Source organism: Asterias amurensis, chromosome 5 (genome assembly GCF_032118995.1).
Source record: "Asterias amurensis chromosome 5, ASM3211899v1".
NCBI lineage: Eukaryota > Metazoa > Echinodermata > Asteroidea > Forcipulatida > Asteriidae > Asterias > Asterias amurensis.
Window position 1 is genome coordinate 23,514,397 of NC_092652.1, and position 13,102 is coordinate 23,527,498.

Below are 13,102 nucleotides of genomic sequence, written 5' to 3' on the forward strand. Positions count from 1 at the left end.
TAGTTTCCCATTGACTTGTGTATGGTTGTGTAGTTTCCCATGACTTGTGTATGGTTGTGTAGTTTCCCATTGACTTGTGTATGGTTGTGTAGTTTCCCGTTGACTTGTGAATGGTTGTGTAGTTTCCCATTGACTTGTTAATGGTTGTGTAGTTTCCAGTGACTTGTGTATGGTTGTGTAGTTTCCCATTGACTTGTTTATGGTTGTGTAGTTTCCCATTGACTTGTGTATTGTTGTGTAGTTTCCCATTGACTTGTGTATGGTTGAGTAGTTTCCCATTGACTTGTGTATGGTTGTGTAGTTTCCCATTGACTTGTGTATTCTTGTGTAGTTTCCCATTGACTTGTGTATGGTTGTGTAGTTTCCCGTTGACTTGTGTATGGTTGTGTAGTTTCACATTGACCTGTGTTTGGTTGTGTAGTTTCCCATTGACTTGTGTATGGTTGTGTAAATTCCTATTGACTTGTGTATGGTTGTGTAGTTTCCCTTTGACATGTGTATGGTTGTGAAGTGTCCCATTGACTTGTGTATGGTTGTGTAGTTTCCCATTGACTTGTGTATGGTTGTGTAGTTTCCCATTGACTTGTGTATGGTTGTGTAGTTTCCCATTGAGTTGTGTATGGTTGTGTAGTTTCCCATTGACTTGTGTATGGTTGTGAAGTGTCCCATTGACTTGTGTATGGTTGTTAAGTTTCCCGTTGACTTGTGTATGGTTGTGTAGTTTCCCGTTGACTTGTGTATGGTTGTGTAGTTTCCCATTGACTTGTGTATTGTTGTGTAGTTTCCCGTTGACTTGTGTATGGTTGAGTAGTTTCCCATTGACTTGTGTATGGTTGTGTAGTTTCCCATTGACTTGTGTATGGTTGTGTAGATTCCCGTTGACGTGTGTATGGTTGTGTAGTTTCCCGTTGACTTGTGTATGGTTGTGTAGTTTCCCATTGACTTGTGTATGGTTGTGAAGTGTCCAATTGACTTGTGTATGGTTGTGTAGTTTCCCATTGACTTGTGCATGGTTGTGTAATTTCCCATTGACTTGTGTATGGTTTTGTAGTTTCCCGTTGACTTGTGTATGGTTGTGTAGTTTCACATTGACTTGTGTTTGGTTGTGTAGTTTCCCATTGACTTGTGTATGGTTGTGTAAATTCCTATTGACTTGTGTATGGTTGTGTAGTTTCCCTTTGACATGTGTATGGTTGTGTAGTTTCCCATTGACTTGTGTATGGTTGTGTAGTTTCCCGTTGACTTGTGAATGGTTGTGTAGTTTCCCATTGACTTGTTAATGGTTGTGTAGTTTCCAATGACTTGTGTATGGTTGTGTAGTTTCCCATTGACTTGTGTATGGTTGTGAAGTGTCCCATTGACTTGTGTATGGTTGTTAAGTTTCCCGTTGACTTGTGTATGGTTGTGTAGTTTCCCGTTGATTTGTGTATGGTTGTGTAGTTTCCCATTGACTTGTGAATGGTTGTGTAGTTTCCAATAACTTGTGTTTGGTTGTGTAGTTTCCCATTGACTTGTTTATGGTTGTGTAGTTTCCCATTGACTTGTGTATTGTTGTGTAGTTTCCCATTGACTTGTGCATGGTTGTGTAGTTTCCCATTGACTTGTGTATGGTTTTGTAGTTTCCCGTTGACTTGTGTATGGTTGTGTAGTTTCCCATTGACTTTTGTATGGTTGTGTAGTTTCCCATTGACTTGTGTATGGTTGTGTAGTTTCCCATGACTTGTGTATGGTTGTGTAGTTTCCCATTGACTTGTGTATGGTTGTGTAGTTTCCCGTTGACTTGTGAATGGTTGTGTAGTTTCCCATTGACTTGTTAATGGTTGTTTTGTTTCCAGTGACTTGTGTATGGTTGTGTAGTTTCCCATTGACTTGTTTATGGTTGTGTAGTTTCCCATTGACTTGTGTATTGTTGTGTAGTTTCCCATTGACTTGTGTATGGTTGAGTAGTTTCCCATTGACTTGTGTATGGTTGTGTAGTTTCCCATTGACTTGTGTATTCTTGTGTAGTTTCCCATTGACTTGTGTATGGTTGTGTAGTTTCCCGTTGACTTGTGTATGGTTGTGTAGTTTCACATTGACCTGTGTTTGGTTGTGTAGTTTCCCATTGACTTGTGTATGGTTGTGTAAATTCCTATTGACTTGTGTATGGTTGTGTAGTTTCCCTTTGACATGTGTATGGTTGTGAAGTGTCCCATTGACTTGTGTATGGTTGTGTAGTTTCCCATTGACTTGTGTATGGTTGTGTAGTTTCCCATTGACTTGTGTATGGTTGTGTAGTTTCCCATTGAGTTGTGTATGGTTGTGTAGTTTCCCATTGACTTGTGTATGGTTGTGAAGTGTCCCATTGACTTGTGTATGGTTGTTAAGTTTCCCGTTGACTTGTGTATGGTTGTGTAGTTTCCCGTTGACTTGTGTATGGTTGTGTAGTTTCCCATTGACTTGTGTATTGTTGTGTAGTTTCCCGTTGACTTGTGTATGGTTGAGTAGTTTCCCATTGACTTGTGTATGGTTGTGTAGTTTCCCATTGACTTGTGTATGGTTGTGTAGATTCCCGTTGACGTGTGTATGGTTGTGTAGTTTCCCGTTGACTTGTGTATGGTTGTGTAGTTTCCCATTGACTTGTGTATGGTTGTGAAGTGTCCAATTGACTTGTGTATGGTTGTGTAGTTTCCCATTGACTTGTGCATGGTTGTGTAGTTTCCCATTGACTTGTGTATGGTTTTGTAGTTTCCCGTTGACTTGTGTATGGTTGTGTAGTTTCACATTGACTTGTGTTTGGTTGTGTAGTTTCCCATTGACTTGTGTATGGTTGTGTAAATTCCTATTGACTTGTGTATGGTTGTGTAGTTTCCCTTTGACATGTGTATGGTTGTGTAGTTTCCCATTGACTTGTGTATGGTTGTGTATTTTCCCGTTGACTTGTGAATGGTTGTGTAGTTTCCCATTGACTTGTTAATGGTTGTGTAGTTTCCAATGACTTGTGTATGGTTGTGTAGTTTCCCATTGACTTGTGTATGGTTGTGAAGTGTCCCATTGACTTGTGTATGGTTGTTAAGTTTCCCGTTGACTTGTGTATGGTTGTGTAGTTTCCCGTTGACTTGTGTATGGTTGTGTAGTTTCCCATTGACTAGTGAATGGTTGTGTAGTTTCCAATAACTTGTGTTTGGTTGTGTAGTTTCCCATTGACTTGTTTATGGTTGTGTAGTTTCCCATTGACTTGTGTATTGTTGTGTAGTTTCCCATTGACTTGTGTATGGTTGAGTAGTTTCCCATTGACTTGTGTATGGTTGTGTAGTTTCCCATTGACTTGTGTATTCTTGTGTAGTTTCCCATTGACTTGTGTATGGTTGTGTAGTTTCCCGTTGACTTGTGTATGGTTGTGTAGTTTCACATTGACTTGTGTTTGGTTGTGTAGTTTCCCATTGACTTGTGTATGGTTGTGTAGTTTCCCATTGACTTGTGCATGGTTGTGTAGTTTCCCACTGACTTGTGTATGGTTGTGTAGTTTCCCATTGACTTGTGTATGGTTGTGTAGTTTCCCTTCGACTTGCGTATGGTTGTGTAGTTTCCCGTTGACTTGTGTATGGTTGTGAAGTGTCCAATTGACTTGTGTATGGTTGTGTAGTTTCCCATTGACTTGTGCATGGTTGTGTAGTTTCCCATTGACTTGTGTATGGTTTTGTAGTTTCCCGTTGACTTGTGTATGGTTGTGTAGTTTCACATTGACTTGTGTTTGGTTGTGTAGTTTCCCATTGACTTGTGTATGGTTGTGTAAATTCCTCTGAATTGTGTATGGTTGTGTAGTTTCCCTTTGACATGTGTATGGTTGTGAAGTGTCCCATTGACTTGTGTATGGTTGTGTAGTTTCCCATTGACTTGTGTATGGTTGTGTAGTTTCCCATTGACTTGTGTATGGTTGTGTAGTTTCCCATTGAGTTGTGTATGGTTGTGTAGTTTCCCATTGACTTGTGTATGGTTGTGAAGTGTCCCATTGACTTGTGTATGGTTGTTAAGTTTCCCGTTGACTTGTGTATGGTTGTGTAGTTTCCCGTTGACTTGTGTATGGTTGTGTAGTTTCCCATTGACTTGTGAATGGTTGTGTAGTTTCCAATGACTTGTGTTTGGTTGTGTAGTTTCCCGTTGACTTGTTTATGGTTGTGTAGTTTCCCATTGACTTGTGTATTGTTGTGTAGTTTCCCATTGACTTGTGTATGGTTGAGTAGTTTCCCATTGACTTGTGTATGGTTGTGTAGTTTCCCATTGACTTGTGTATTCTTGTGTAGTTTCCCATTGACTTGTGTATGGTTGTGTAGTTTCCCGTTGACTTGTGTATGGTTGTGTAGTTTCACATTGACTTGTGTTTGGTTGTGTAGTTTCCCATTGACTTGTGTATGGTTGTGTAGTTTCCTATTGACTTGTGTATGGTTGTGTAGTTTCCCATTGACTTGTGTATTCTTGTGTAGTTTCCCATTGACTTGTGTATGGTTGTGTAGTTTCCCGTTGACTTGTGTATGGTTGTGTAGTTTCCCTTTGACATGTGTATGGTTGTGTAGTTTCCCATTGACTTGTGTATGGTTGTGTAGTTTCCCGTTGACTTGTGAATGGTTGTGTAGTTTCCCATTGACTTGTTAATGGTTGTGTAGTTTCCAATGACTTGTGTATGGTTGTGTAGTTTCCCATTGACTTGTGTATGGTTGTGAAGTGTCCCATTGACTTGTGTATGGTTGTTAAGTTTCCCGTTGACTTGTGTATGGTTGTGTAGTTTCCCGTTGACTTGTGTATGGTTGTGTAGTTTCCCATTGACTTGTGAATGGTTGTGTAGTTTCCAATAACTTGTGTTTGGTTGTGTAGTTTCCCATTGACTTGTTTATGGTTGTGTAGTTTCCCATTGACTTGTGTATTGTTGTGTAGTTTCCCATTGACTTGTGCATGGTTGTGTAGTTTCCCATTGACTTGTGTATGGTTTTGTAGTTTCCCGTTGACTTGTGTATGGTTGTGTAGTTTCCCATTGACTTTTGTATGGTTGTGTAGTTTCCCATTGACTTGTGTATGGTTGTGTAGTTTCCCATGACTTGTGTATGGTTGTGTAGTTTCCCATTGACTTGTGTATGGTTGTGTAGTTTCCCGTTGACTTGTGAATGGTTGTGTAGTTTCCCATTGACTTGTTAATGGTTGTTTTGTTTCCAGTGACTTGTGTATGGTTGTGTAGTTTCCCATTGACTTGTTTATGGTTGTGTAGTTTCCCATTGACTTGTGTATTGTTGTGTAGTTTCCCATTGACTTGTGTATGGTTGAGTAGTTTCCCATTGACTTGTGTATGGTTGTGTAGTTTCCCATTGACTTGTGTATTCTTGTGTAGTTTCCCATTGACTTGTGTATGGTTGTGTAGTTTCCCGTTGACTTGTGTATGGTTGTGTAGTTTCACATTGACCTGTGTTTGGTTGTGTAGTTTCCCATTGACTTGTGTATGGTTGTGTAAATTCCTATTGACTTGTGTATGGTTGTGTAGTTTCCCTTTGACATGTGTATGGTTGTGAAGTGTCCCATTGACTTGTGTATGGTTGTGTAGTTTCCCATTGACTTGTGTATGGTTGTGTAGTTTCCCATTGACTTGTGTATGGTTGTGTAGTTTCCCATTGAGTTGTGTATGGTTGTGTAGTTTCCCATTGACTTGTGTATGGTTGTGAAGTGTCCCATTGACTTGTGTATGGTTGTTAAGTTTCCCGTTGACTTGTGTATGGTTGTGTAGTTTCCCGTTGACTTGTGTATGGTTGTGTAGTTTCCCATTGACTTGTGTATTGTTGTGTAGTTTCCCGTTGACTTGTGTATGGTTGAGTAGTTTCCCATTGACTTGTGTATGGTTGTGTAGTTTCCCATTGACTTGTGTATGGTTGTGTAGATTCCCGTTGACGTGTGTATGGTTGTGTAGTTTCCCGTTGACTTGTGTATGGTTGTGTAGTTTCCCATTGACTTGTGTATGGTTGTGAAGTGTCCAATTGACTTGTGTATGGTTGTGTAGTTTCCCATTGACTTGTGCATGGTTGTGTAGTTTCCCATTGACTTGTGTATGGTTTTGTAGTTTCCCGTTGACTTGTGTATGGTTGTGTAGTTTCACATTGACTTGTGTTTGGTTGTGTAGTTTCCCATTGACTTGTGTATGGTTGTGTAAATTCCTATTGACTTGTGTATGGTTGTGTAGTTTCCCTTTGACATGTGTATGGTTGTGTAGTTTCCCATTGACTTGTGTATGGTTGTGTATTTTCCCGTTGACTTGTGAATGGTTGTGTAGTTTCCCATTGACTTGTTAATGGTTGTGTAGTTTCCAATGACTTGTGTATGGTTGTGTAGTTTCCCATTGACTTGTGTATGGTTGTGAAGTGTCCCATTGACTTGTGTATGGTTGTTAAGTTTCCCGTTGACTTGTGTATGGTTGTGTAGTTTCCCGTTGACTTGTGTATGGTTGTGTAGTTTCCCATTGACTAGTGAATGGTTGTGTAGTTTCCAATAACTTGTGTTTGGTTGTGTAGTTTCCCATTGACTTGTTTATGGTTGTGTAGTTTCCCATTGACTTGTGTATTGTTGTGTAGTTTCCCATTGACTTGTGTATGGTTGAGTAGTTTCCCATTGACTTGTGTATGGTTGTGTAGTTTCCCATTGACTTGTGTATTCTTGTGTAGTTTCCCATTGACTTGTGTATGGTTGTGTAGTTTCCCGTTGACTTGTGTATGGTTGTGTAGTTTCACATTGACTTGTGTTTGGTTGTGTAGTTTCCCATTGACTTGTGTATGGTTGTGTAGTTTCCCATTGACTTGTGCATGGTTGTGTAGTTTCCCACTGACTTGTGTATGGTTGTGTAGTTTCCCATTGACTTGTGTATGGTTGTGTAGTTTCCCTTCGACTTGCGTATGGTTGTGTAGTTTCCCGTTGACTTGTGTATGGTTGTGAAGTGTCCAATTGACTTGTGTATGGTTGTGTAGTTTCCCATTGACTTGTGCATGGTTGTGTAGTTTCCCATTGACTTGTGTATGGTTTTGTAGTTTCCCGTTGACTTGTGTATGGTTGTGTAGTTTCACATTGACTTGTGTTTGGTTGTGTAGTTTCCCATTGACTTGTGTATGGTTGTGTAAATTCCTCTGAATTGTGTATGGTTGTGTAGTTTCCCTTTGACATGTGTATGGTTGTGAAGTGTCCCATTGACTTGTGTATGGTTGTGTAGTTTCCCATTGACTTGTGTATGGTTGTGTAGTTTCCCATTGACTTGTGTATGGTTGTGTAGTTTCCCATTGAGTTGTGTATGGTTGTGTAGTTTCCCATTGACTTGTGTATGGTTGTGAAGTGTCCCATTGACTTGTGTATGGTTGTTAAGTTTCCCGTTGACTTGTGTATGGTTGTGTAGTTTCCCGTTGACTTGTGTATGGTTGTGTAGTTTCCCATTGACTTGTGAATGGTTGTGTAGTTTCCAATGACTTGTGTTTGGTTGTGTAGTTTCCCGTTGACTTGTTTATGGTTGTGTAGTTTCCCATTGACTTGTGTATTGTTGTGTAGTTTCCCATTGACTTGTGTATGGTTGAGTAGTTTCCCATTGACTTGTGTATGGTTGTGTAGTTTCCCATTTACTTGTGTATTCTTGTGTAGTTTCCCATTGACTTGTGTATGGTTGTGTAGTTTCCCGTTGACTTGTGTATGGTTGTGTAGTTTCACATTGACTTGTGTTTGGTTGTGTAGTTTCCCATTGACTTGTGTATGGTTGTGTAGTTTCCTATTGACTTGTGTATGGTTGTGTAGTTTCCCATTGACTTGTGTATTCTTGTGTAGTTTCCCATTGACTTGTGTATGGTTGTGTAGTTTCCCGTTGACTTGTGTATGGTTGTGTAGTTTCCCGTTGACTTGTGTATGGTTGTGTAGTTTCCCATTGACTTGTGTATGGTTGTGAAGTGTCCAATTGACTTGTGTATGGTTGTGTAGTTTCCCATTGACTTGTGCATGGTTGTGTAGTTTCCCACTGACTTGTGTATGGTTGTGTAGTTTCCCATTGACTTGTGTATGGTTGTGTAGTTTCCCTTCGACTTGCGTATGGTTGTGTAGTTTCCCGTTGACTTGTGTATGGTTGTGTAGTTTCCCGTTGACTTGTGTATGGTTGTGTAGTTTCCCATTGACTTGTGTATGGTTGTGTAGTTTCCCATTAACTTGTGTGTGGTTGTGTTGTTTCCCATTGAGTTGCGTACGGTTGTGTAGATAATTTGAGTTGGAAACTTACTATAATTTTATAATAATAACATACCTCGATAATTTGCTAACTGAGTGAAACTAAACTGATGCCAATCCATTAACTTGGTGATGTTTTTAGCAATCGTCTCTCCCTCCCCCCCCCCCTTCTGCTCTTTACGTCCGCAGCCGCCTTGAAGAGAAAACGCCACGGGTCGTCGGAATAAGTTAGTTTAGGTAACAAATAAACCAATAACCATAAACCAAATGAGAAACAGGGAACCAGCGGCAGTTACCATAGAACGTGCATAGTTGTAGTAAACTGCGCCAATAAAGTATCTAAACACTTATAAATGGTCAGATTTATCGGAACCTGAAATAGTATACAAAAAAATAATAATTCATTTCTATTCACCGTTAACTTCTGCACATTTTGACACATCTTGTGTTGCGCTACGATGTTGTTGAGTGGATTTATGGGCACTTGAGTGGCTTAAGGTCGAATTTCAAAAGTTGCAAAAGCACCTATTCACCCCATTTCCAGAAGGGAACTCGCACAAGCACCACACACAGACAAAATCAAAAGACACAAACTCGTTTCGTTTACTTGACCATGAAATTTATTGCCGTATCTTTAACTTTAAAACTGCTGATATCCTGTCCTCAGTTCTTAGTGTGTCCTCCATCACTGTCCTGTACGCCAAGGAGTCGTCTTCTCATACTCCCAATGAGACCTCTGATCTGTACCTGGTCAATCCCCTGCCATTTCCTGATCAGGATGCGTCGCAATCCCTCGAGAGTGGTGTCAGGCTTTATGGACTTGTTCACTTTCTTCTGCTGCAGAAGTCACCCTCGGACGGCCACTCCTTGACAGGTCGTCCCCATTTCCCTGAGCTTGGTACACTGTAGCCATTTCATCATTTACTGACCGTCGCTGGTGACGTTGTAACCATGAGCTGCAGCTCGCATCGACGTACCGGCTTCTATCAAACCAACGATCCGTCCTCTTTCCTGTTTGGTCATTTGAGCCATCTTTCCTGTTATCTTGAACCACCTTTCCCTATCTCATCATAATCAGGGATTCTGGCTCTTAACCCATATTGTTGTATGCCTCCCATCTTTGACCCCTTTGCTTGGTTACTGACAATTATTGCTGATGTTCATCACAACCGATTTATCAAACAAGCGACCAAAAAAATCGTTTATAAAGGGTGGGCAAAAGAAACGCTGATCTTACTCGTCACAATACAACGATTTAGCTTGAATAGGGGCTTTTACAACTTTTGAAATTCGACCTTAAGCCACTCAAGTGTCCAAAAATCCACTAAACAACATCGTAGCGCAACACAAGATGTGTCAAAATGTGCAGAAATTAACGGTGACTCGAAATGAATAATTATTTTTTGGCATACTATTTCAGGTTCCGATATATCTGACAGTTTGCAAGTGTTTAGATACTTTATTGGCGCAGTTAGTTCGTGGTTTAGCTTCATACGTCTGTTCTGTTATTTATATCTCCTGAGCACTGCACAATTTCACCAACAGAAATGGGTTTAATGAATAGCGCCCTCTATTGCAGAACCAGAATCAGAATCAATCGACTGGTGTTTTCTTTTCTCTCAATTTGTCTATATTTTTGTTCAAAGCCGAAGGCAATACTTCTGTAATGTATAAGAGAGCTATTTCGGGAAGGTAACGAATGATAAGAAAATCCGGTCCCAATTAATGTCACGGGCTGTTTAAGCACAAAAGGTACCCCATCACAGCAAAATTATACCCGATACCCAAATAAAGTTTGAATAAATGAAACGCATAAACATAAACGTGTACTGTGACTGATTGCTCAATATATTTGCCCAGCAGATTAACAAAATATTATTTTTCTTCTCTGTGAAACTGTGCCCCAGCCCCTTGAGGTAAAAAAGATGGAACTGTCTTCAATCTACTCTCTCATAGTAAAAGAGTGAGAAAAAAACACTCGTTTTGTCCGCAATACCGCTCTTTTTGCAAAGAGTTTGCGGAAAACTCGTTATAGTGTGAAAAACGCATTCTTTCAACTCGATTTAAAACGAAGTTCCTTCAAATTTCACTCAAAAAGAGTGACATAGATTGATTTTCACTCAAATAAGAGCGACATTGACAACACTCGGACAAGAGAGAGTGAAATGTTCACTCTTTTACTTTAAGAGAGTAGAATATCTCGTTGCTTTTATAGTTTGCCCAAAGTTCCTTCTAATTTGACATTGATCTCAGTCATTTTGTATTGAATTTAAGCGCTAGGGGCTGTAAAGTTTCAGAAATAAATAGCTTGTACTGTTAGCATGATTTATTAGGAGTCACCTTTTTTTATTGGGGGAAAAGCAGTCTTTTGGGAAGTTCAAGAGGTGTAAAGACCGCAATGGATTGTAAATGGATAGCATGAATGGTGCTTTCATCAAGGGACGTATACTGGGGATGTGTAGGCCCATGGAGGTAGCCTAAGTCGATGTTTTTTTAGCGGGCGGAGTTAAAGGAACACGTTGCCTTGGATCGGTGGAGTTGGTCTTTGAAAAGCGTTTGTAACCGTTTGTTATAAAATGCAATGAAAAGAAATAATATATATAAAAAGTAGAATATAATAACCCACACAAGTATCACTCGAAATTGGGTGATTTTCCTTTTACCTAGTCGGTAAACACGCTCGGCCATATGGGAGTCAAATTTTTGACTCCCATAAATAATGGCCGACTGTGTTGGTTCGCAAAGTAAAAGGAAAACCACGCAATCTCGAGGCAAATGTGTGTGGATCGTTGTATTCTACTTGTAAACCATCTTTCTAACCATAATGCATTTTATGCAAACGGTTACAAACGCTTTCAAAGACCAACTCCACCGATCCAAGACAACGTGTTCCTTTATTGAATTAAATTCAAAAGGGAATCTGAAAAGTTTGAACCGTCACCTCTTTTTTTTCTTTTTTTTATAACTTAAAAATTAAGAAAGGAAACACTGCATTATGTTTTGGTTTTGTTCGGCTGAAGAGAAGCCCATTAATCGTTGTCAATGATCTCATTGAACAATCATTTTTTTTTTTTTTTTTTTTTTGGGGGGGGGGATACTCGTCCAACTAACTCAGGCAGTCTTGTGTGAAACCGGAGTGAATAACCTAATAAAACCTGAACAGTTTTCTCATAGTATAGTGAGTGGCATGGATGCGGGGAGCAGCAAAAGCCTTGTACATAAAAGCTCATACTATCCAAAGCTTAGAAGGAATTTGCTCAGCAGAACTTTCTGCAATTATTTTGGCAGAACATTCTGCTTAGCAAATCCTTCTTATAAGCAAGAAATAATAGTGTATCAGTCGCAACACTGTCAGCTGCATGGACACTGGCTCTGGTAACCTATTTCTGCTAAGCAAAATTTGTTTGTGCTATGCAGGCTTTATGTAATTGGGCCATAGGCCCAACTGCATAGCAGAAAAGCCTGCCTCAAGACAAATCTGGGTTGCCCCAAGAGAAATCTAGGTTACCCAGTTGTAAATGTACAGCATTTTGGCTGGTAACCTACTTTCGGAAAGCACGGGTTTGCTGTGCAAGGAGGACCATGTGTCAAGCAATACTTTTCAGTGCTTGTGTGCTTACACATAAGTTACTTTATTAGTGTCTTATGAAACAGGGTCACGGTCCGGCGACATGTGTTGCTTGTCAATAGCACCAACTACTTTGTTCTTGTATTGACTTTTAACTAGTGTCCGAATTGGCGGCTACGACTACGGCTTCGGCTGTTGCGAAGCATGTTCTATTCTTCAACGCACGATGCCACGCAGCACCTAGCCGTAGACATAGCCGACCCAAGAACTTAGTTCCACGTGTAGATGGGGCGTAGGCGCCAATAATCATCACTCGTGGTACAGTTGCGTGTGTAATACGATCCGAAGGTGTGTGTGAGAGTTTTAGGGGGGGCCAGCTCCGTGTTTTATAATCGTCGAGTACTTTTGTAAGAGTGCGGTGTGTAAACACACGACGACGGCGACAATAAAAATCCGGTCTTTATCAAATAACTGGACTACACATTGTATGTGCGATCTAGGCACAATAAAACGTCACTGGCTGTCATGCACCAGGGGGAACTTTTGTGGAAGCAGTTCAAGCGTAAACTTGACGAGACATTTTATTGCTAGCCTGGCCAACTACCTAGACAAACTTCGAGGGAAGTTTTAATCTGTGCCCATACCCGCTGTGCGTGTGTGAGAAACTGGAGGTGGTTCTTAATCTTCACCGTGTCCTCCAAGTGCTTGCTCTCTTCACATCGTCCTGCCTGACTGACACCAACAAAACTGAGTTTAAATTCCCTTTCTGTTAACAGTAAAGGGTTTTTATAGCTGTGACCTGAGTGTGCATAAGTGTGGGCAGTGCCGGTGTTAGATGGTACAGTTTAGAACCGGTAAATGTTGATGCAGTAAAAAAGGACTGGTATCTAGGTTTATGGTTTTTAGAGTCAAGATGGCCAACGGGTGGTTGCGAACTGCGTGGGGCCGATCTTTGGCCCTGTGCTTGTGGACGATGCTTTTGATGTCGACCCTTGCGGTGGTGGATGGTGGAGCGAGGAAAAAACGCCAGAGTAGTGGGGCAGCCGACGATGTGTCCAATCAGTAAGTATTAAAGGTCTTTGAAATATTGTTTAGTAGTAAGAAAAGTTGTTTTTTTTAAGTAAGGTGATGAACTTACTTTGATCATTGTTTGTGATGTCAAATTGCAAAGGGTTAGACTCTGGTGTAACAAATTGTAAGTTTAAATAAATGTAAAAGATTTGTTGCTAAAAAAAAAAACGTGATGCAAGAATCAACAATTTTAAAAACTTGGTATGGCACCAGTTGCAGTTGCATTTTTAATAGTTTTCATCATCATCAGTGGTGTAT

The 13,102-nt window shown here is 40.3% G+C and overlaps 1 protein-coding gene across 2 annotated transcripts in view; it reads left to right on the plus strand.

Annotated features, from left to right (window-relative positions):
- Positions 1 to 12,171: 12,171 nt before the first annotated feature.
- The window catches only part of LOC139936905 (cubilin-like), a 96,275-nt gene continuing 95,344 nt past the window's right edge, over positions 12,172 to 13,102 (plus strand). For both annotated transcript variants that reach the window (XM_071931722.1, XM_071931723.1), the window contains exon 1: positions 12,172 to 12,835. In XM_071931722.1, the coding sequence (XP_071787823.1) occupies positions 12,669 to 12,835 (167 nt within the window). In that variant the 5' untranslated portion in view covers positions 12,172 to 12,668. The remainder of the gene's footprint in view (positions 12,836 to 13,102) is intronic.